The sequence below is a fragment of the Hylobates moloch genome, unplaced genomic scaffold (assembly GCF_009828535.3).
Source record: "Hylobates moloch isolate HMO894 unplaced genomic scaffold, HMol_V3 SCAFFOLD_9, whole genome shotgun sequence".
NCBI lineage: Eukaryota > Metazoa > Chordata > Mammalia > Primates > Hylobatidae > Hylobates > Hylobates moloch.
Window position 1 is genome coordinate 100,388,700 of NW_026652284.1, and position 25,513 is coordinate 100,414,212.

General features: G+C 36.2%; 1 protein-coding gene across 1 annotated transcript in view; it reads left to right on the forward strand.

The window, feature by feature from the left end:
* COL14A1 (collagen type XIV alpha 1 chain) overlaps positions 1 to 25,513 on the forward strand; it is a 314,618-nt gene that overhangs the window by 85,678 nt on the left and 203,427 nt on the right. Inside the window, exons 3-6 of the mRNA XM_058443680.1 lie at positions 2,563 to 2,687; positions 10,041 to 10,157; positions 14,326 to 14,469; positions 20,035 to 20,121. Of these exons, the coding sequence (XP_058299663.1) occupies positions 2,600 to 2,687; positions 10,041 to 10,157; positions 14,326 to 14,469; positions 20,035 to 20,121 (436 nt within the window). The 5' untranslated portion in view covers positions 2,563 to 2,599. The remainder of the gene's footprint in view (positions 1 to 2,562; positions 2,688 to 10,040; positions 10,158 to 14,325; positions 14,470 to 20,034; positions 20,122 to 25,513) is intronic.

Here is a 25,513-nt window from a genome sequence, read left to right on the forward strand (position 1 = left end):
TCTGTGATGGTGGAAGTGATGTGACCTGGTGCTTATATGAGATGCAGGTGGAAGTGGAAATCAGTGTTATTTTCTGTAGAGCATTGTGTACCTATATTTGAAAAACCTTAAAAACATGCATCTTGGGCTGTGTGAGGTGGCTCAGGCCTGTAATCCCAGCACGTTGGGAGGCCAAGGCGGGTGGATCACCTGAGGTCAGGAGTTTGAGACCAGCATGGGCAACATGGTGAAATCCCGTCTCTACTAAAAATACAAAAATTAGCCAGGCGTAGTGGCACGTGCCTGTAATCCCAGCTACTTGGGAGGCTGAGGCAGGAGAATCGCTTGAACCCAGGAGGCAAAGGTTGCAGTGAGCAGAGATCGTGCCGTTGCACTCCAGCCCTGGGTACAAGAGTGAGACTCTGTCTCAAAACAAACAAACAAACAAGCAATGCATCTTGTTTTGCCTAGCAGTTCCACAATTGGGAATTTAGCCAAAATAAATAAGTCTATATTAAAAGAGATGTGAATTAGGATGTTCATTGTGGTGTTATATGTATAAAGGAAATTTGGAAACAACCTGTATTTCCAAATAAAGGTAGGTAAATAAGTTATGATACTGCTATATATATATTTTGTAAAAGGGCATTTACTGTCATCAGAATACACTTGAACAAGAAAAAATAACAAAAGATATATTCTTTTTGTTGTACTTTGTTGTAGTCTGAATTTTTCACTATTAAAACTCTTTGTTTTTGTAAGCAGAACAAGGTATTTTTAAAGTGGAAAGAAAGTGATGTGAAGCCCGATCTTGTAGAAATGCTTTCCTAAGATGCTTCTACCATGTCTGATCATGTCTATGTGGTTAAAATCCTGGCTCCTGAACTCACTAGCTTTGTGACTTGGGCAACTTCTCTGTGCCTTATTGTCCATCTGTAACTATGTATTAGAATTGTACGTACTTCAAAGAGTTGCTATGAGGATTAAAGGAATTTATATGTGTACTTGGATAGTCTTTACATACTGCAAGGGCTCAATACATTTTATGGTGAATAAAGTAAGATGACTTTTTGGTGTGAACCATGGGAAAAATTCTACTCAGCTTTCGGTATCAGAAAAAGCTATGCATCTCCTGAAAAAATATGTTTTAGTTAATCTAAAAATGTAGTAAGCTTTAAAGCTTATTATGCTTCCTTCTTGCTTAGCTGCTAATTCATAAATTTTTAAGCCAAATTCATGGTTACCTTTACCAACTATACAGGACCAGATACATTTTCTCTGTGCTCATTTAACTCATTACTTTACTGTTTTATCACCAAAATTTCCCCTTATACTAGGATTGCTGGACCAAATATATGACACTCAGTTAAATTTTAATTCCAGATAAACAATGATTTTTAAAAAAATAGTGTTTTTCAACTATTGCATAGAACATACTAACATTAAAAATTATTTGCTGTTTATCTCAAATTAAAATTTAACTGTAGTCCTGTATTTTACATGTGAAATATGGCACCGTTATCTGATCCATTATATTCATTTATTATTTAGTTGCTTCAGATCCTTTGTGGGATAATACTGGGAAATGAATGAACGAATATATAAATGAACAAATGAATTTAAAAATATGCCCTGGGTAGAAGAAAACTTTGGAGATATTTTCTTAATCTCTGAGGGAAGGATTTCAGAATTTCTCCTCTGTAATGACCTAGTAATAGAATTGTAATCTACAATTTATAGAATTGTCTTTTAAATTAATACAGAACAGTCATTGTTTTTTTCCCCTCCATTTCTGCCTTTCTCCCTTTCTCCCTCCTTCTTTCCTTTCCCTTTCTTTCCCTTCTTTTTCTAAAAGTTTTTTAATGTTAAAAATTTTATTATTAATTATTATGGATACATAATAATTATACCCTTTCTTTTTTCTTCTTCATTTTCTTGTCTTCCATTTATCTTCCTTTCTCTCTTTTGCTTGTAGCTCTTCTTTCATTGATATCCCAATGAAAATGAACAATTTGGAAGAGTTTTAGATTCACTTATGTTAGGAAAAAGAAGAACTATGAGAAAAGATGAAAGGATTAGGGGTTATTCAACCCAATGAGGGGAAGTCTGAGTACAAAGTGGTTTTTCAAATTCTCTTGGATCACCAGTAGAAAGGTCCTATATATTTGTTCTTTGTAGGCAATATAAGGCAACAAGAGTTTATGTGAACTTTATGTGACAAATATGGGAGGAACACATTACTGGCAAGGACATTGGGATTGATGATAATGCTAATTTCAGGTAAAATTATGAAATTTATCCACTTGGGAAATTCACTATGCAACTTATGTCCATAGAGAAGAGTCACAAAGTACATTCTGAAGTTCTCTCCCAAATATTTCAAGTCATTCTCTCCATTTACAGCATCTTCTAAAAAGTCTTTTCCTCATCAGTTTGTATTTTAGAGTGAAATGCATGATGCTCTAGGGAATTAATTACTTCCTGACAATACTAATCCATGTTGGCTTATTTGCCTGTCCTAAATGATTACATATATTTTATTTTCAGCCTTTTCAAAAATGTCCCTGTTCTCTCTGTTTCTAGGTGGCTGCTACACCCCATGTAAAAAGCGGAAAATAAAATGAAGATTTTCCAGTGCAAGATGCGGTACTGGTTGCTTCCACCTTTTTTGGCAATTGTTTATTTCTGCACCATCGTCCAAGGTCAAGGTAATTGAAAACTTTGAGAATCATTAGGGTCTGGGACTCTAGCCTTCTTATTTCTGATTATCATTTTTATTTTATTTATCCTAACAATATGTTGGCTTTTACTGAGTTTTACCAACTGTTTGATGAGGATTACAACCTCATCAGTGACTGAGCATAGTGATTTTGTGGCAATTGGTTAAATAGGTCATTCTTTTTTTTTTTTTTTTGAGACGGAGTCTTGCTCTGTAGCCCAGGTATGATCTTGGCTCATTGCAACGTCTGCCTCTCAGGTTCATGCAATTTTCCTGCCTCAGCCTCCCAAGTAGCTGGGACTACAGGCATGAGCCACCATGCCCGGATAATTTTTGTATTTTTAGTAGAAACAGGGTTTCACCATATTGGCCAGTCTGCTCTTGAACTCCTGATCTCGTGATCTGCCCGCCTCGGCCTCTTGAAGTGCTGGGATTACAAGTGCGAGCCACCATGCCTGGCCTATTCTTAAAGTGCTTCTGAAAAGCCTGTGCAAGTTAAATCAGTGAAAGTCAAATTTTTATGTTACAATATCAGTTATATTAATAATGCTCTATTAATTAAATTACTTTGTGAATAGAGCCCTATTTTTACAGCTCTGTTAATAAAGAACTGTAATGTGAGTGTGTATGTATCCTAATCATGTCTTGTCTCTTACACAATGTACAGGATATTTCTATCATTTCATACCTGGTCCTTGATTTTGCTCCTTTTCTTAAAAACTGAGCACACAGTCTGAATGTTATAAGGGCCTGACAGAGGCCAATATGCCATTTCAAGCATTCCTAATGATTTCTAGCTTTGTTTTAATTAAACGTAATTTGTAAAATCTACTCTGCATTTCTGGGATTGGAACTTTTATTTTTGATTTCCATTCATTTTTATAAAGTAAGTCTGGGGTTGAAAAACTACTACCTGTGGGCCAAATCTGGCCCACTGCCTATTTTTATAAATAAAGTTTTACTGGAACACAGTCATGCAAATTTGTTTACATGTTGTCTGTGGCTTCTTTCATGCTACAGTGATAGAATTAAATAGTCATGACAGAGACTGTGTGTCCCACAAAGCCAAAAATATTTATGTGAAAAAAATGTGATAACTTCTGAAGTAAATATGCACAACTGTGCAAAGTCATATTATTAGACAAACACAGGAATCTACAGAGACTGAAGTGTTGGTGATGAAATATTATTTATCAGCTGAGCAAGGAATTGTAAGTGTGATAAAGTGATTTTAGGAATTGCTAATGTCTAATGTTTGGCATTGAGGGTTGTAGAAAAGATCAATCACCACACACTGTTTCCTTTAAGGGAGGCATACCTGTTTGGAAAGGAATGGAACTTGTCTTTTTGCATCCACAAATTGCTATTATACACCTGGAGTTAAGGAACTGTATTTCCAACTACTTCACTGAACACACAGCAAATTGTTTGGTAGACGCATTCTGCTTATGTTATTTATGTTGATGAAATAATGCTTTCAGCTATGGCAATTAGGTAATTCTAGATCACTTGTCTTCTAGACTCCAGGATACAAGACACAGATCCTTAGAAACAAAGGGCGGGCAAGTTGCTAAGCCCTCCAGAGTTGCTATCTCAGTTTAGCATAATTCAGAAGTGGTCATTTGTGGAATAACTGATCATATATAGCTCTTACGGGATACTTTCAAGGATGCTGTCTATTGGATAGACAAAAAAACAAAACAAAAACAAAAACAAAAGACATACAGGAAATTAATTCTTGCTCCTTAATTGCTAATCCACAGAATGTGCTTTACCATTTAGTCTCTCCATGGAATATTTTATGAAAAATGTTCCCTCTCCAGGACCTGTGAACCTACATTGGCTCAAATAACTGTTTAAACCTGGATTATTCCAGCATCTTCTTTTCAAGACAAGTTGTTAAATGAACTAGAATACAGAAAAAGTAATGTGATGGCTGTAGGAGAAAAATGCGTACAGCAATAACAGAGTGATGGGATCCACACTTTCTTAGAAATTTCACAGTAAATATGTACCTGGTTCTAGCGATGTTTGTTTTGGATGGTTACAGGAGGGAGCCACTGAAGGTAAAATAACTGTCGTTTTAAAAACCTCAACGCATAGAAAATTGGAGACTTCACATAGGGGCTACTTTAACTTTATAAAGACCTCTGTGTTCACACGTTGACACATATTTCTTGCTGTTAGTAGCCAAACACATTAGAAAAGTTGAGAATATTTTCCTTACGGCTGTTTTCAGCATCTGTATAATGGATCATGAAATTACAACATACGAGGTTCTAAACCACATTAAAAAAAATCTTTGTAGCATATCCTACAGTAAAAGTCTCTCAAAATTTAATTGCTCTGATTTATAAAACATTTAGGCAGTACATTTAACTGAAAAAAATGACTAACATAAAAAGCTAAAGTTTTTGTATTTTATTTTATTTGTTGAGCCAGAGTCTTGCTATGTTGCCCAGGCTGGAGTGCAGTGGTGCGATCATGGCCTCCACGTCCTGGGCTCAAGTGATCTTCCTACCTCAGCCTCCTGTGTAGCTGGGACCATAGGCCCATGCAACCACGCTCAACTGATTTTTGTATATACTTTTTAGAGATGGGTTTTTGCCATGTTGCCCAGGCTGGTCTCAAACTCCTGGGCTCAACGAATCTGCCTGCCTTGGCCTCCCAAAGTGCTGGGATTACAGACGTGAGCCACTGCACCCCACCAATAATCAAAAAAGAATTTTTTTGTTTTTAGATTACTTGAATAGCCAAATACTTCTCTGCTGTTTAAAAATCTTTTAAAAATAAGTATAATTGGTTGCCCTATCAACTTAGCATCCTAAAATATGTTTTAAAAAGGTAAAAACTCTCAGTGTGATTCATGCTGCATTATCTTTATCAGCCAGAAATTTTTGGTTGCAAATAAAATAAATTTTCTCTGGTCAACTAAGCAAAAATGTATTCACCAGTAGGTAATGCAGTAGCTCATATAATCAAAGTAAATAATCAAGCTTTGAAAAGGATAGGAATCTGGGAAACCCTCTGGGATAGAGTCTGTAGAAACCAGTGACCATTTTCCTTAGGGCATGTCATTGGAATGACTGGAGCTATTTTCCATCCTTGCATCACTGGAGTCAAGTTTCAGATTCTTGGGAGAGTCTGCTTGACCTGGTTTGAGTGATTTTCCCAGCCTTTAGCCAGAGAAGGATGGCTGGCCCTGTGCAGTGGGGGAGGCGGTGTTGTTCCTTGGAAGAAAACCAGGATGCTGTCGTATAAGGAAGAGGAGATGCGATTATGGGTAGGGAAGAATACAAGATGTCCATTTCAGTGTCCCTGTGTAAAAACTAGCGTTTTCATAAACAAATGTGAATATTTTATTAAAATAAGTATCTTTACGTAGATTGTCACTTGACAAAACCGTAAGCGTTCAAATTCAGATGAGAAGAAAGGAAGAAAGAAAGAGACAGCCAAAAGTCAACTCTTTAGTAAATAGATTATGAAATAGAATTTCCTAAATGCTTGATGATAGTGAGGCTTCAATGGCATGAGATAAACATTTCTCTCCTGCCTATGAGCCTCTATGGGAATGATTGCAGTGGTATTCTTTGAGCTTAAAGAAAATCTTCCTTCACAAACAATGCACAACACAGCACAGCAGAACAAAAATGCGCCTACACTTTCAGTAACAAGCCTAACCCTGCAGCGGAGTGGAAGACAATGGGTAGCCGCTCCTCAGTCTTCACCCTCAGTCTCCCTTTGGGATGATGTTTATATATTCACAGATCTTATATCAGGCTTAATCTCATGTTGCAGTCTCATCTTTTATACTTCACCATGCAAAGGATGAGTCTGCTGGTTTCTTCTGGGCTCTTGGTGTGTGCTGGAAATCAAACTTTACACTTGATGTTTGTCTTTTTTAAAAGATTAGGATTTGAACTGACATAAATTAATTTTTGAGTCAAGTTCATGCAAGCATTTATAATTATTAATGGAAGTTAAGTATATGTTTTTTAAAAAAGTACTTCCTTTGTGCTTGCAAACAGAAAATCATGGGTCTGGTATAACATGTACACAAAGGTTTGTTCCATGAGATAAGAGCAATTATTCCTCCATGGCACTTAAAGCGTTTCTGTCAATCCTGCTGCCCTTGCTTTGGCTCCAGTCCCAGTGCCTTCTAAAAGGGGGAAAAAAGCTAACTTTGAAATCCACAGCTGTGACCTCAAGTCTCTTTCTTTTTTAACTAGCATTTCTTCTTTTCAATATGTTTTACCCTAAAGGCAAAAACCCAAAGAAAATGTGAATGTTATGTTTAACCAAGATCTCCTTTTAATGACCGTGAGGGTATTTATGCTTCTATAGGCAATAGATGTGGTCTGTTGATAAAAGGTAATAATGATATTGCTTTTGGCTAGCAGTTGTAATGGGACTGTAGACAGTTGAATCATTTGTAAATTGATAAAAGAGTTGAGTATTGATGGATTTGGTTGTTGCGTATGCTTCAACAGTTTTACACTTTGTTTTCTTGAGCAATTGAATGGAAGCCGATGCCACTCTTGGTTCTAGAACACCATCCAGATTACCCGAACATGGTTCACGTTGCCCTCATTTTCTACTGGAGATTTGGAAGCCAAATCTTAGTCTATTGACTAAGAGATGTTGAGGGCTATAAACTCAGATGACATTTAAAGAATAGTAGCATGGATAGAAAATTTAATAATTTTTAACCTAGGAATCCTGAATATTGTTTGCTGTTTTGAGATGTCAACACACCTGGAGTGCTAATGGAATCATTGACTCTCTTGGAATTTCCTAGATTGAAGTCTCCATCCTATTTGTACTTTTCCACTTGATGGTTACCCAGACAGCTTTCTTTCAGCAGCTCATTCATGCAAAAACTAGGGCAATGACATTTACTAGTCCATTGACTTGATTTTACTCAGAAACTTGCATGTATTTTTAATATTTAAAAATTCTTACTTTTAATTTTCTTCCATAAGTAATAAGAACCTATCTATTAATAAATTTTCTTCTCAAGTTGATGACTAAGAAAAATAGTAACAGTTTTCTGTTCATCCAAATGTTAGGTTCAGGCACCTTCCTCTTCCATTGGAAAAAAGTTATTCTTATGATAAATTTGTGCTTTCTCATTAGCCAGAGAAATGTAAACTCTTTCTTCCATTCATGTCACATTGAGAACAGGAAGCTAATGTTTTTATTCTGCATAGCTAGCATTCTCTACTTAGAGATAGTAAAGGACAAATAGAAAGAAAATCTGTTCTTAAGATTGTGTCTTTCAGTGCTTACTGATTTCAGATGCTTTCATCTGATTTCATACTGATTTCAGTTTGTGGAGTAGTAAATTCTTCACTCGTCTAGCTCAATGAAGAGTGACTTCTTCTTCTTCTTCTTTTTTTTTTTTTTTTTTGAGATGGAGTCTCGCTCTGTCTCGTCCAGGCTGGAGTGCGGTAGCCTGATCTCGGCTCCCTGCATTCTCTGCCTCCTGGATTCAATTAATTCTCCTGTCTCAACCTCCCGAGTAGCTGGGACCACAGGCGTGTGCCACCACACCTGGCTAATTTTGTGTTTTTAGTAGAGATGGGGTTTCACCATGTTGGTCAGGCTGGTCTCAAACTCCTGATCTCAGGTGCTCCACCCATCTTGGCCTCCCAAAGTGCTGGGATTACAGGCATGAGCCAGCATGCCTCGCCGAGGGTGACTTCTTAATATGAATCATCTTTCAAAGAAACAGTGCATTTCATCTGGGGTCAGAGATTGTCCTTCATCAGTATGTGAACTTGGGCAAGTGCCTTAGTTGCACCTTGGTTCCTTTATCTATAAAATTGGAATAGCAATGTATGTTTTGAAGATTAAGTGAGCTTTTAAGCTGAATCATTACATGAAGTAGGGGAAAGGGAACAAATATTGTTGACCCCCCTATTATAATGCATTATATTCATGATATCCATTATCCTATTTAAAGTTGTCATCTCTCCTTTGCAAAAAGTATTGCCATCACCTTTTCTAAAAATAAAGAAACTCAGGTTTTGGAAGAAACAATAACCTGCTCAAGGTTATTAGCTAAGTGGTAGAACCGGGAATGAAACTATCATCCAATGCCATGTTATACTCCATGCCTGTGTAGGAGAATGTTTGTTTCTTTTCTCTACACTCCGTTTTTTAAAATGAGAAAGAGAGACTGGGCTTAAAAGTGGATAAAAAAGGCTAACTTTTCTATGAAGTATTAACTTTTCTAACAAAGTAATTTAGAGAGTATGTAATAAAAACGTTCTTAGCTTTTTTGAAATACTGGAACATTAGTGTTCCAGAAATGTGTTTTGAAGTTTGAATGACCTACACAAAAAGTAATACAGATCTACTCATTTTTATAAACTGTCAGAAAAGATAAAACATTCTGGGCTGATTCATGACCATGTGCTTTGTATCTTTCTGACAGGTATAAATCAGCTATCCTTGAAAACTGGATCCAAGTTTATAAAACACAATTATCTTTTACTTGGTCCTGAATGCCTTTATAATCATTTTCTCAAATGTTTTTAAATGAATATCTTATTACCATAATATATCCATAATAGCCCTCTCAAATTATCATATAATCAAAAATATTGAATTACCCAAGTGAAAACCCTAAGGACAAACAACAGGTCTCAGTAGAGTAGATTATAGAAGCTTACATGTTTCAAGGAGAAAAATTTATCCTTGTAACATAATGAAAGCATTTTACAAAATTGGCTTCAATTATTAAACTAGGCTAGAGTATTACATTCTAACATTTGGTCTTAGTTCTTTGTCATAAGGTCACTACTGTTTGACAAATGGATATCCCTTGGGTAAGAAACAAATGCCCTTAGGTTTGTGTTATCTTGCAAACTGATCAGTTCATTAGTGGGTTGTAAAAAATAATATATATTATGGCCAGGCGCGGTGGCTTATGCCTGTAATCCCAGCACTTTGGGAGGCCGAGGCGGGTGGATCATGAGGTCAGGAGTTGAAGACCAGCCTGGCCAAGATGGTGAAACCCTGTCTCTACTAAAAATACAAGAAAATTAGCCGGGCGTAGTGGCACATGCCTGTAATCCCAGCTACTCGGAAGGCTGAGGCAGAGAATTGCTTGAACCCAAGAGGCAGAGGTTGTAGTGAGCTGAGATCGTGCCACTGCACTGCAGCCTGGGCAACAGAGCGAGATTCCATCTCAAAAAACAGATGTATATATATTATGTATTTTGAGGCTGATGAAGTCTTTTGTGTGTATTTTTATTATACTACTTTGACTTTCTGATTTAACAAATAGAAGCTTAAATGTTACAATGTTTACATCATTTTTGTTTTTCCTTTTCAGTGGCTCCACCCACAAGGTTAAGATATAATGTAATATCTCATGACAGTATACAGATTTCATGGAAGGCTCCAAGAGGGAAATTTGGTGGTTATAAACTTCTTGTGACTCCAGCTTCAGGTAAAAACAATTGACTGTGTTTTGTAGAGTATTAGCAACTTTTCATGCATAGGCAACTAAAAACGTGTAGTGCCAAGCATTGCGTTAGGATTTTTTGAAAGCTTTTGGTTTGTTTAATCTTTAGTGTTTAAAATCTTACCCTCTAATCAAGGTAATAATGTTCCCCAAAGGGTAAAGAATGACTCTTGGCTCTAGTTCTTTTTAGACCAAATTATCACACAATTAACAAGTTTTATTTCCTCTGTTTAGACATAAAATCAATACTTTGAATTCATTGGAACTTAAATATACAATGCACCTGAGTGTCCAATAGTTTTGACTAGTTGAATAAACTATTATTAATTAACTCAATAGAATAATATTCAGCATTATACATTAAAATTGTAAAGGCCAAGTGGACGTTGTGAAAATAAGTGATAAGGCAGGAAAAACATAAGTTGAACACATTTTTTGATCATGAATAGTTATTTAAGGATGCTTTAAATTAAGCATCTTTATTTTAAAGATGATACTTAAATGATGCTTAAAGATACTTTATTATTTAAAGAAGCTTTAAATTACGTGTCTTTAAATAATTATCTTTCAACATCATTTGGTTGAATTTTTCTTTCTCATATTTTATGTGTTTATTATATGAATATAATAAGCTAGATAATACAGACCATGTAGGGAAATTGCCTCTGCTACATGGTTGTTTTGAAGACGAAGATGGGATCAACAACTGGATTGCTTGAGTTCAAAACTCGATTCTGTCACTTATAAGTAGTGTGATTCAGGCAAGTTAATCACTCAGTGCCTCAAGTTTCGTCTATACAATGAGCAAACAATATTTGTACCCACCCTATGGAGTTTTCTATGAATTTGCAACTCAGGGTTGATCTGGGATCAGCAGCATTGGCATTACCTGAGAGCTTGTTAGAAATGCAGAATACTGGGCTCTACCCTCGACCTCTTCAACCAGCGTCTGAATTTTAAAAAGATCCCCAGGTGATTCCTATGCACATTAAATTTGGGAAGTACTGGTTGTGAAGACTAAAATAAATATAAAGCCCTTAGAACAGTGGTGCCATATAGTAAGTGCTCAGTAAATGTTACCTATGATTGTCATAAAGATGCTCTCAGGTCCCATTACTTTTCCAAGGATCTATTTTCACACAGTACATAATAAGTACTTAATAATACATATTTGTATAATATATATTTATGTAAATATAATAATTATTTTTTCTTTTTATTGGTGATAAAGAGGGTTATATGGAGCTATAGTCCTTTCAGTGGTAGGTCTTTTCCTAAAAGATACAGTGAAGGAGACAGATGCTGTATTGTTCATTAATGTGGACGTCTTACTCAACAGTTGATGTAAACATTCGAACAAGACAAGCAGATGAAACACCTGATTTCTTGCTTGATCACCAAAAGGCCATATATTTTATTTATTTTTTAATTTTTTAAATTTTTTGAAACTGAGTTTCGCTCTTTGTTGCCCAGGCTGGAGTGCAGAGGTGCGAACTTGGCTCACTGCAACCTCTGCCTTCTAGGTTCAAGTGGTTCTCCTGTCTCAGCCCCCTGAGTAGCTGGGATTACAGGCGCCCGCCACCATGCTTGGCTAATTTTTGTATGTTTAGTAGAGATGGGATTTCACCATGTTGGCCAGACTGGTCTTGAATTCCTGATCTCAGGTGATCCACCTGCCTCAGCCTCCCAAAGTGCTGGGATTACAGGTGTGTGCCGTCATGCCCGGCCTGACATATCTTTCATTAAGAAATATTATCCATAGACTCATTAGAATGACTTCTGATTGAGCAATGCCAGATGTCCACTTTTCCCATGGTGGCGTACAGAAGTGACTTGCTTATGGAAAACAATATTCTCGAACCTAGTTCAGAGTTTTCATTTTGGAGTGTGACTCAATTTTGAAATTTCTTTGATTTTTAAAAATATAGCTTATTTTTAAAAATAAGCTATCATGGGAAACTTAAATTTAAAAGATTCTTGAACATTTATGATTCTAAAGGTCAAAATACAAGCTACTATTTTTTGGTACCTCTGAGAATCCCTCATGTCTGATCTTGAAAGGTAATTTTTTTTCCTTCAAGTGATTGGTAGCTTAACATTTTCTGATTAATTGCTGATAATACCAAGCTATTAAGTACTCCCAAGCATTACTGAGGAATCATAGAATTGTAGAGTGACTTGGGTAGCCTCTGAAACAAACCTTCATCTGAATCCTTCAATCCTCTCTTGAAGAGTGCACCCAAGAAGTAGATATCTAGTTCTTGTCTAGACATCTTCCATGACAAAATAAAAATTGGGAATGAAAGCAAATTATTTCTTCGTAAATGCTAGGTTTATTTTCCACAGTGTCCTTACTGCAGCAACCCAAGACAATCAGTCTTGACAATCTGGTATCTATTTGATTAAACATAGTAAATAAAGAGTAATAAATACATTTAGCTGCAAAATGTTTATAGCTGTTTCAACACCATGAGATAAGGTGCAACTATTGTTTATGCCAGCCTTTCTGAAAGCGTGTTCCATGGTATGCTGTAGGATGCTAATAGCTGTTATGCAGCTAAATAGTTTAATGGTCAAATAAATTTGGGAAATGCTGGTTTAAACAGAGTTTAAAGCTTTTTTCGTTTGTTTGTTTCAGGAATCTCAACGCCTTTAATAAAATAATACACTCCATAACTCTTAAAGAGGGACTCTAATATACAGGGTTTGTTTTTTGAGAAACTTTTTTTTAGTGAAACACACATCGTGAAAGATATATTAGGTGCACTTTGTAGTAGATGAGTTTTAAGTGACAGAAGTTCCTAAAACCAGATTTAACATCTTGAACATAAATGCACATAGGAAATGGGTTTTGGCAAGAGAAAGACTCCATTTTGCCCTCCAGGAGCAGGCAGCAGAGATAACAGCAGCATCAAATTTCAGATTTAAAAATATTAATTTTATTGGCGTATGATTAAATTATAATCTGTATTATGTTTGACTAATTCAGCAAATTTCAGTCTTTTCTTGCTGGTACTGCTAGAGAGATAGAAGTTTTAAATTAATTTTCCTTTTCTCAGACACAGTAATTGCAGGCAAAAATTAGAGAAGAAAAGTAAACTTTGGAATTCTGCATAAGAGTTGAGTATTTAATCATCAGCACTTTCAAGAAAGCCTTAGATATCAGTCTAATTTGTTGGAGAGGTAATGGGATTTTGAAATCTTTTCATGAACCAAGCCAACTTTTAAGTAGCCAGTCAATGAGTGGTTCCTTCAGCATCCTGAGCCATTTGTCGTCAGATTTAAGATAATTTAATTGCTCATGTTTCAAGGATGCTTTGACTCACTTTAGAGAGGCCGTAGAAAATTTCCAGTGTAAATAATTACCTTCGGCCTGCCCATATCTCCCCCCTCACATTTTCTTTTTTTTTGAGGCGGAGTCTCGGTCTGTCACCCAGGCTGGAGTGCAGTGGCGAGATATCAGCTTACTGCAACCTCCGCCTCCTCAGTTCAAGCGATTCTCCTGCCTCAGCCTCCCGAGTAGCTGGGACTACAGATGAACACCATCACGGCTGGTTAATTTTTTCTGTTTTCAGTAGAGACGGGGTTTCACCACGTTGGCCAGGCTGGTATCAAACCCCTGACTTCAGGTGATCCACCCACCTCGGCCTCCTAAAGTGCTGGGATTATAGGTGTGAGCCTCTGCACCTGGCCTCCTCCTTCACTTTTAAGTGAAATTCTTTCCTCGAAGAGTATATCTGATGCTGAGGGCTTGCTGTCTTGTAATCTTGTACTATGGCTTTTCCTACTATATAAAAGCAGTAGTGTGTTATGATGAAATATTTTTGTGAATTTGGTTTTCTGTAATTTCGACAATTGTTAGTTATCTAATGTAAAAAGAGTACAGCTAAAAAGGAAGATGGAAACTATGTTATAATTAGGTGCAATACACATATACACCATTGTATGTATTTTTAAATGTCTTTACCTCTTGATATATGTAAAAAAATGTGATGTACACGCTAAATATATACACTTTAAAATATATACAATAAAACACATTTCAAAAAATGCCTTCACTGTTTAACACCATGATTGCTAACTAATAAAGTTTCTTAATGTACACAGTGAACCTTATTTCTTAGAACTGATTTATTTTTCTCTTTTATTATAGGTGGAAAAACTAACCAGCTGAATCTCCAGAACACTGCAACTAAAGCAATTATTCAAGGCCTTATGCCAGACCAGAATTACACAGTTCAAATTATTGCATACCATAAAGATAAAGAAAGCAAGCCAGCTCAAGGCCAATTCAGAAGTATGTATTTACAGTTCTCAAAGTACCTCTGCAGGACTCTGTCCCAGCCTTGGATTTGAGTCTGTGATATATATTCTACAACTTAAAATTCTAGATTTTTCAGATTTATAGAGATCCTAGAAGACCTTCAGTCTTACCTTCAATGAATTCCTCTGATCTCTAATACTTTCCTAGCCTTCCCTTTCCCCCATTTTGCTGTATTCCTACTTATCTTTTATGCTTTAGTTTCCAATGAACTTCTTAACATTGGCTCCTGAACCTTACCCAGACATCTCTCCTATGTGACTTCTTAGCATCTAGAGCTTCCCTTCTGGTACTATAACACCATGTTGTAATTGCTTATTTACTTCTCTGTGACCCCTAGAAGCCTGCAAGTTTTGCAAAGACTGTAACTCAATGATTTTTATTTCTCATTGTATCACAGTTGCACATTATAGGCCTGGCATATAATGGGCGCTCCATAAATATGAATGTCTGAATGGATAATGCATGCATCTCCTCTGTAGGATCCCCAGAAAGTGCCAGTCCAGCCTCTATTAAAACAGCCTACACAACAGGGAATTTAATTCTTTCCAATTGTTAATCAGTTGACATAGGGACTGTTCTATGCCAGTCTCCATAATAAGCTGATTTGTCAACAAATACAATGTGATAAATATTGGAGAGAGTACATATAGGACCCTGTGAAGAGAGGTACTCTCTCTGCCCCAGTAATGGGCTGTGGAGAGGATAAGCATGGGAAAGCTTCATGTTTGAGCCAGTTCTCAAATAGTAAATTGGGCATTTGTAGAAAGGATAGGGTGTGCAGAGGACATTCTAAGTGGGAACGAAAGCTCTGCGATGGTCCAATCAATGTCCACACAGTTCCTTAGGAAGCATTTCCTTAGATTGAGTTTAAAAATGGTCCACACAGGCTGGGCGCATTGGCTCATGCCTGTAATCCCAGCACTTTGGGAGGCCAAGGCGGGCGGATCACTTGAGGTCAGGAGTTCGAGACCAGCCTGACCAACATGGAGGAACCCTGTCTCTACTAAAAATACGAAATTAGCCGGGCATGGTGGCGTACACCTGTAATCCAAGCTACTTGGGAGGCTGAGGCAGGAGAATCGCTTGAACCCAGAAGGTGGAGGTTGCGGCGAGCCGAGATCACGCCATCGCCCTCCAGCCTGGGCAACAAGAGCAAAACTCTGTCTCAAAAACAAAAAATAAAATAAAAAATAAAGATCCACACAGGCCCTGATTCTTCTGTCTCTCAGGAGACATTCGTTCATTCTTTTTTTTTTCTGTGAACAAATGTATGTCACATGTCTACTAAGTGCCAGACTGTTTTCTAGGCACTTGGGCACTTGACAAATCCCTGCCCCTGCGGATCTTATATTCTAGTGACCAGAGACTACAGCAACACCCTCTTCCTGAAAGTGGTGTTTCAAATGTGAAGGATGAAAATTTTGTATTGTGAATGCAAACAGAAGAGGCTTAGCCTAGTTAACTTTCTGTTACTTCATTGCTAAAATAGACTCTTTTTAAAAACCCAATTTATTATTAAGGACAATTTAAAGCATAAGAAAAAATCATCAGAATAGTATTATGAACCCCTAAGTAGCCATCATCTGGCTTCAGCAATTAGCTGCTCAGGGCCAGTCTTATTTTTTCTGTCCTTCAAACCCTTTTCCTTATTATTTTTTGAGCAAATCACAGACATCATTTCAAGTAGATTTTTTTTTCTAAATTTTAAACAATAGCTTTTAAAATCCTACTATAAGATGAATCCATAAATCTGTGAGGTGGTGGGTCTGGAACTTTGTGTGCAGCAATGTTCTATCTAGATTTTTTACAGCACTTCTCTCCCTTTTTTCTCTTCCTCCTCTTGGTAATGTTTTGTGAGACATATAGGCTGGTGCAAAAGTAATTGCAGTTTTTGCAATTACTTTAAATTGGAAAAATCGCAATTACTTTTGCACCAACCCAACATTTTGTGAATATTTAAAAAATTTAAAAGAAAACACAACTTGGTTAAGTTACGTCTTGAAACTTCTGAACAAAGACATTTGGCAAATTCACCTGTCAGCAGGACATACACATGTTGTAAATGTTACATTCTTTTGAGATTCACTTTGTCTGGGAGCTTTGGAAAAGGTTTTTATGTTATTTTTGGTTTAAATCAGCCTTCTGTCTCATTTTACTGGCACTGCACTTTAGTTTCTGGCCTCCAACATTCTTGCATGAGTTGCTGAAATACCTTCAGTTACAGTTTGTGAGAAGCAGTAAAAGGGATAAGGAGAAAAGATTCATCTTTCTCTAGTCTGAGGTTTTACAATTGATTATTTCAAACATTCCACCGATTGAACAGCGGAAGAAACACAGAGAGTCATATAAATCTTCCCAGGCTACTTCTTCAAAACACATAAAAGGAAATTCGTTTGTTTCCATCTTGCTTAACTCTGCTAAGATAACTGTAGAGAAACAACATAACTTTTAGCTAGATAAATAATATGCAAGCGTGTATGTTTTTAGCTGTGTTATTTTTATTGGCAGGATAGAGGGATTTGTTCTGCCCAAATAGCAGTTTGTAAGAATAAAATGAAAATTGCTTGGATCGCTTTCTTTTCCCTTTTGCATTTCAGTTATATTCTTGCTCTCTGTGAGATGGAGCTAAAGCCTAGTCTCCTCTTCCTAGAAAACTTTCGTGGTTGGATCCAAGAAAGTGGTGATCAAGATAAAGCCTTGTGGCTATAGGTTTGCATTTAGTGCAGGGATTTGCATTCTTTATGAGTTCATATTTTGATACACAGTAAAACATAAGATATGATCTTTGAATTTTTAAGACAGAAAGGAATATCTGATCTAATAGGTATTATGATTCCAAATTTGCCACAAGCAGTTCAACCACTTCCAGCCTCAGTTTCTTCACCTGCAAATGAAGGTGATGATATGCCTATTACTGTGCAGATGAGCTTACTTCACCACGTAGTAGAGCATGGTAGCTATTGTTGTCGTAAGAAATACCATTTTGCTTGTAACAATCTATTTTCCAACTGTTTTTGCCCCTACATGAGGAAGACATATATATCTTATATATATAAGTGGCATAGTGGATCAGCTTCCATAATGTCTGTTATTTTTTCTTGTTTATTTATAGACTGCTTTTATAGCTCTGTGTTTTAATTTAGGACCTTTAAATATGGAGGGTACCTCTTCAATGATTAGGAGAGACGCAAGATGGAAATAAAGGTTTTATTACTTACAGGTCCTGGGAGTTACATTGTATGCCTGGAGGCCACACCCATGGAGGTCAGGGAGCACATGAAGTGGGGGCACCCATAAGCCAAGGTCATTATTGGGGTCTAGGGCATTATCCCTGGGTTTCTCTGAGGAGAGTTTTAATTGGGGGATTTAAAGTAAGCAGGCATGAGTTCCAGGAGGTCACACTGTGACTGAGAGGCAGTCACTGTGGCATATCTGCATAGTCCATGCAGAGAATGAGGGTCAGTGGGGCCAGTGAGGTAGGCTGTATGCAGCTCTCCCATAGGGAAGTAGAAGGTGGAAGTAGATCTAGGAGAGAATAATGAATAATGAATAATAAGAGTAACTCCCAAGTAGAGACCGGCAGAAACTCCACTGGAAAGGTGACATTTGAACTAGACTTTGAAAGATGGGCAGGGAGCAGTTGTTTAAGGCAGATATCTGGATTAACCACATTTAGGAACTAGTGCTTTAGGGTATGTTGTAGGACTAGAAACTGTGTCAAGGGTGACTGAGCCTGTTTCTAGTACGAGTAAGTCCAACTTATATTTAAAATGGATGCTGAGGCAACATAAAATTTATAAGAATTCACCACATTCTATGTTGGGAAATTTTTTCTCTTTTAAATGTGTTTTGTCAATCTTTGCCTGCAAATTCCTGCCTTTCTTTGGAAGTCTGACTCAAAAGGGAAGTTTCTCCAAGTCTCTACCTCTGAATTTATTACTAGTCTTCCCTAGAGCTATTTCTACCTCCAGCATCACTCAGCATGATCTTTCTCATATTAAAGTTGCAGACATATTTTGTTTTAGAAAATGCAAGTAATTTGGGGTGACAGCCCATGTGTGGGTGGGGTTGAAGATACAGATTTGGAAATTATCTATGAAAAGGTGAGAATTTAAATTGTGGGATGGTAAAATTACAGGGGGGCGTAGAGAGACACAAGGCAACCTTAGTATATGATTGTGTTTCATGAATAGTAATAGAGAAAGAGCCCAAAGAATGAGAATGAAAAGGAGTGGTCAGAAGGAGAAAACCAGGATAAAGCTATTCTAAAAACTGAGAAAGAAAAGAATTTAAGTGTGTGTGTGTGTGTGTGTGTGTGTGTGGTGGTGGTGGTAGTGGGGGTGCTCCAAAGCGCCAATGCTTATAAAGAAGTCGGTGAATGAGGTTTTTAAAAATTTATACATATCAGGATCAAGGTATCTTACATTTTTATTTTTAAAATCTTTTAAAATTTTGTTTTATATCCTAGGATTTAATCTCTGGGTAGCAGAAAGCCAAGGAAGGTTTCTAAGAAAAGGAATAATAGAATTGGAGTGACATGACCTTGGCAAACGACAAATCTCAAACCATTTCAGCAAAGGGATGGAAGACAGTGGAAAGAAAGAGGAGGAGGATATGATAAAGACAGGATGAATGGAACAATATCCTGGAGAAGGCAGCAAGGGTGGTTCAGAGGAAATCATTGCTTCCTCTATGTAGCTTACCCTTTAATACATTTGCTGATTTCCATGAAATGAATGTAGCAATTAATTGAAATACGTTGGCTCACTTCTGCATTTTCACAGGGTATTTTATTTGTGCAGAAACCACTGACATTTGGCAGGCTCTTGACTGCTTCAAATAGCCTAAGGTGCTATTTGACAGAAAAGCAGCTGTGCAGTTTTAAGGAGAGAATGCAGTGGAAAGTTAAGCTAATGGTGTAGGTTGATATGAATTTATTACAAGGCCAAGGGGCAGTTTTTGGTCCTTGAACATTTTCTAATTAAAGCCATAAAAAACTACCATTTATTAATAGAGAACTTTTTTTTAAGTTTGAAAAGGAATTATTATAAGGCTCTTCACCTTCTTTTTTTGCTGATGGAGCAATTCCAAATGAGGCTACTCATGGTTAAGATCTTTCTAGAATGGGGACCAAGCTCATAGGCTAAGTCCAGAGACTTGAAGATATGGCTTTAACCCCGTGCCAGCACTTAACTGGTTTTATGAGATAGGTTTTAGCTTTCTGGTTCTTCATTCTCTCATGTATAAGCTAGGGATAATTATGCTGATTTTGCAGCAGTTATGAAGGATTAAATATATGTGACACATCTGCCCATAGTGCATACTCAGCCAACGTAATTCCTTAAGTGTTTCTGTGTCTTCTTATGACGAAGTAGAGAAAAAAAAAAACAGCAGTTCTAATATTTGGGGATGAGTTTGTACCATGGAGCTCATTTCTATAGATACTTTTAGGGCTTTCAAGGGTTTTAGTAAAACTCATTGAATATTTTCTTATAGACTTTAATATAACATGGTGCTGTATCTCTACTTTTCTTCCAGTTAAAGATTTAGAAAAAAGAAAGGATCCAAAGCCCAGAGTCAAAGTTGTGGACAGAGGAAATGGGAGTAGACCATCTTCACCAGAAGGTCAGAGACGATTTTGATTAACTCGTGTTGGGAGTTGGGTTGTTTTAATTACACAGGCAATACTCACATGTGGGGTTGCTGGTCCCATCTAAGAAGTGCAGGTCTAGTATGAAGATCGCCTGTGGCCTCTTTGTACTCTTCCTTCCTTTCCCACACAAGATGACCCTCAACCCTTTGGCATGTGACCTTTCAGGCACCTTTCTCAGAATGGTGCGTGTATGTACAGCCTATCTTATTTCTTGTTCTGTGCATACCTTTTCACTTGGAAACCTTTCCATGCCAATTCATATAGGAGGCAGGATCACCCAGTGTAAATTGCATGGGCTCTCCCACTTGCCTGCCTAAATTCAAAGCCTGCCTTTACCACTTTGAGTGATCTTATACTAGTTATCCAAATGTCTATGTCTCTATTTCCTTATCTGCAAAATGTGGAGAATGGGATTCAGATCATAGAGTTCTTTGGGATAAAATGCGTTGGTATGTGTAAAATACAACATTACCTGCCATTGAATAATGTTAGGTATTACTGTTAGTCTACTGCATTCTTTTTAATAGCCAGATAGTATTCTATGGGATAGACTATTATTATTTATTGATTAGTCCCCCCAACCCCCCCCTTTTTTTTTTGAGACAGGATCTCACTCTGTCACCCAGGCTGGAATGCAGTGTCACGATCTCGGCTCACTGCAACCTCCGCCTCCTGGGTTCAAACGATTCTCCTGCCTCAACCTCCTGAGTAACCGGGATTAAAGGCGTGTGCCACCATGCCCAGCTAATTTTTGTATGTTTAGTAGAGGCCGGGTTTTGCCATGTTATCCAGGCTGGTCTCAAATTCCTGACCTCAGGTGATCCACCTGCCTCTACATCCCAAAGTGCTGGGATTACAGGTGTGAGCCACTGCACCCGGCCAATTATTCCCCTTTCGATCGGCATTTAATGTTGTTCAATTTTCACCATCACAAACATGCTGTAACAACATATTTCTAACTGTGGAACTGCAAGGTTAAAGGATAAGCAAATTTTAGACTGCCAAATTGATAGATGGCAGGCTCTCTCAATATCGACTTGAATTTTTTTCAGTAATTTGTACGTCTGCCAACAATATGTAACAATGATTATTTCATAAGTTCTTTACAACATTTGAAATCCTTAATATTGAAAAAATTCCCCAATTATATTCCATTTGTGTAATTTACATCTTTTTGATTACTAGTGAGGTTGAACATTTTTTCATATCTTTAGTAGTCATTTGTAATTTTTCCTGTTCATTTTTGTTTTGTGTTGTCTTTATTTCTTTAATGAATATATAAAAACTTTCTAAATATTCTGAGTATGAAACCCTATTCTACATATTGTTGTATTTTTGCAAATATTTTTCTCTTGGTGTATAATTTGCCTTGCAACTTTATTCATCTTTTTGATAATTCTTAATACAATTAAAAAAATTCTTGACAAATGTTTTACTCTGAATTTTGATGCATTTCTTGGTTTTCTAATATTTTAATATGAAACATTTTCCTATTTTTCTTCTAATGATATACAGGTTTATATTTATATTTATTACAACTTATTAAATATATTAAATAGATATAAATATATCTAATATATTTAATAACATGTATAAAAATAATGTCATAAACATGTTTGTCCAGATTAAGTAAATAAACCTATTACCATATAGTTAAAACTCATTACTTATTCCTGTAAATTCCCTTTCCTCTCTTGTAAGAGGCTGCCACTAAGCTGAAGTCAGTTTTTGTCATTCCAATATGTCTTTATCATTTTACTTCATATATATTTGCAAGCTTAAAACGTATTTAATTATACAAAGTTCAAATTTTATATACAGTTTATTATAATGGATGTATACCTTTGCAACTTTTTAAATCTAGTGTTAAACTTTTTAAAGTTATCTATGTCGATTTATGTAGAGCCAATTTATTCATTTTCTTTGCTGTGTAGAATAGAATGCCACTGGATAAGTATATTCCAACGTATTTAACCCTTCCACTCTTGATGTTACCAGTATTTTGCTATAATTAATTTGTTGTAAATATCTTTGCTTATGTCTCCTTCTGTACATGTGGTAGAATTTTTCTAGAGTGTATACCTTGGAATCAAGTTATTTAGTTGCTGTGTTTGCATATTTTTATAGCTCCTCTTGATATTTTTTATGTTTTTATATCTAATACTTACTTCATTGTATTTTCTTTTTTCTAACATCCTGAGTTGAGTGTTTATCCCTTAATTTTTAATTTTTCTTTTCTATTATATGCATTTTAAAATATCCAAGTACTGCTTGAGCTCTCACATAGATTTTGCTATGTAGCATTGTTATGCTGTAGTTCATGCTATTTTCTAAATTTCACTAGGTTTCTTCCTTGATTAATAGCTTATTACTTAGAAATATGCTATTAATTTCTAAATAACTGGAGATTTTAAAAGAAGATATTTATTATCGATGTCTAATTATTGCATTGTGGGTAGAGAATGGGGTGTGTAGGAATATTCTTTGAAATTTGTTGAGGCATTTTATTACTTAAATGTGGTCAGTTTTTAAAACCATTCCATGTGTCCTTGAGAAAAATGTGCATTTTAATTTCCCTCGATGGTATTTGTCCATTTCTATTTGTAACTCTGGCAATTTTGTTTTAAATACCTAAAGGCTAGATACATACAAAATAAGAGTAATTATATTTTTCTAGTCAGTTTTTCTTTTTCATATTTTGTAATGATTCTTTTTATTCTTAGTAATTCAATATTTGCCTCAAGGACTGTTTTATCTAATGTTAATATAGCTATACCACCTTTATTTTATTTAGTACTCACATAATGCATTGATTCTCTATTCTTTAACTTTCACTCTCTTTGTGTCTCAAGTTCAGGTGAGTAATCTGTAAAGAAGATTTATTTGCATTAAAAAATTCTCTTACAATCATTGTGTTTTACTTGATAGCTTTGGTTTACTTAAATGTGTTGATGTTACTGATAATTTTGGACTTACTATTTATTTTGTGCTATTACCCTACATTTTTCTTATCTTTTTTCTCCCTTTACACCTTACTTAAAATTGACCAAGTTTCTTTTTTCTTTAAATCCATTTTAGCACTTACTGACCTGGAAAAGCTAACATAGTCTAATACTAATCAATATCTTTACTATTTCCCTATAATACAGAATGTATAATTTAATAATGCTTTAAATTCAACTATTAATCTCCCATCTTACACATCATTCTTGACAAATCCATTAACTTATTTTTTGCCTCACAAATATATTATTGAGTATATTTATTATAGATATGCTTTAACAATCAGTGTTTGTCCAGATTTGCCCACGAAGTTGTTGGGCTCACCATTTCATCTTGCATCTCAGACCTTCTCTACGTATCCACTTTCCTTCACAGAAGATCTGTGGTGGTAAACTTACCTTTATTCATGCAAAAATATCTTCACTCTGCAGTCACTTCTAAGAGATTAGCTGGGTACCAGATTGAGAGTTGTCTCCAATCATTTCAAACACATTTTACTATCATCTGGCTCCTGTTGCTTTGTTGACATGTGTGTTTTCAGTCTAAAGGTTGTTCCTTGGTAGGTGACCTCTCTTTTCTCTCTGGTTGCATTTCAGGCTTGCTGTCTTTCATCTTTGGGGTTCTGCTGCTTCACTATCATCAGCCCAGATGTAGATTTCTTTGTGCTTCCAGATTTCAGATTTATATCTTTCACCAGGATTAGAAAATTCTTAACCTTTAACTCTTTAAATATTATTTTTCTCAGTAATTTATATTCATATTCTTTCTCTCAATTAGATTTATGACAGTTTCTTTGGACGACCTATGTCTTTTAATAGTAATATTTTCTACCTCTCTGATTTTACAAATAATATTTTGGGTTCCTTATATCTGTCTTTTAGGACACTAGATCTCTTCCCCTTTCTAATCTATCCTGTTCTTTTCAATGGGGAACTCTTTTATTCCTAGAAATTACATTTGCTTCTTTTTCAAGGTTGCTAGAATTTTTTATGGTGCTTGGTTCCTTTTTAACTTTTTAATCATTCTGATATTTTAATCGTGATCATTTTATATTCTGAATTCAATAATTCTATTATTAAAGTATTTTAGGGTTAAATTCTTTTTTGTTTGTTTGTTTGTTTGAGACGGAGTCTGTCTCTGTTGCCCAGACTGGAGTGCAGTAGTGCAATCTTGGCTCACTGCAACCTGTGCCTCCTGGGTTCTAATGATTCTCCTGCCTCAGCCTCCCGAGTAGCTAGGATTACAGGTACCCACCACCATGCCCCGCTAATTTTTGTATTTTTAGTAGACATGGGGTTTCACCATGTTGGCCAGGCTGGTCTCGAACTCATGACCTCAGGTGATCTACCTGCCTCTGTCTCCGAAAGTGCTGGGATTACAGGCATGAGCCACTGCAGCTGGTTTGGGTTAAATTCTTGTTACTTGTTTATACCGACTTTCATTCATGGGGCTGGTTTCTTAGGATGATGTGTCACTTTGGCTTGTGGACTCGTGGAAATTCTTCACAGCATGTCTTAAGGGTGTGCTCCTTCAGAAGGGCGCATTTTGGTTGCTACTAATCTGGAAACACTCTTTGTTAATTTCTTGTCTTAAGATACTCAGGGCTTGTCCATGGTTACAAATTCACAGGAGAGACAGTTTTCCCCCGCATAGAGCTTAGGCCAATGTAAACACTTTCCTTGTCGTCTCCCTTGCTAGAAAGCAGTTATTTTTCTAGTCCAGCAATTTGTAAGTATATAGCCCTGTGAGGGTGCCTCCTTTACATAAGAACTATCAAGTACAACCTCCTACCTTGAATGCATTAAGGTCTTGTCTCCCATTCCAGCATGACTATTACAGCTTAATGTCTTGATTGATAAATTTCTGGTTAAGGTGAAATCTAACAGATATATATTTTCCCTTGCAGTAAGTAAGTAGCTTATGATGAGATATTTTGAGACATGTAAATATTCTGTTTCTCATTAAAATGTCACCTACTTGTTTTAGCGTCTATTGATTCTTGCCTGAGTCAGTAACTATTATGATGTTTCTCAAATGGTCATTTTTCTAACTCCATTTTTCATTCTACATTTATTATTTGGCATTCTACTGTAAAGAAGGTTTTTCCCTTCTTCCACATTTGTTTTTCTTTTCATATGAGTATGGACTGGTGGATTCTTATTTGAGTGGATTATAATCCATTACTATCATTATTTATTATGATGCTCAAATTGTTCCAAATTTGCTAGGCGGGAACTATTTCATGCTGTCTCTTATGTCTTTTAAATATGTTCCCATCATTCCTTAAGTTATTTCTTACTTTCTGGCACAAACTTTACATTCTGAGCTCTTGTATTTTTTCTACCTGGCCCTAAAATGAAC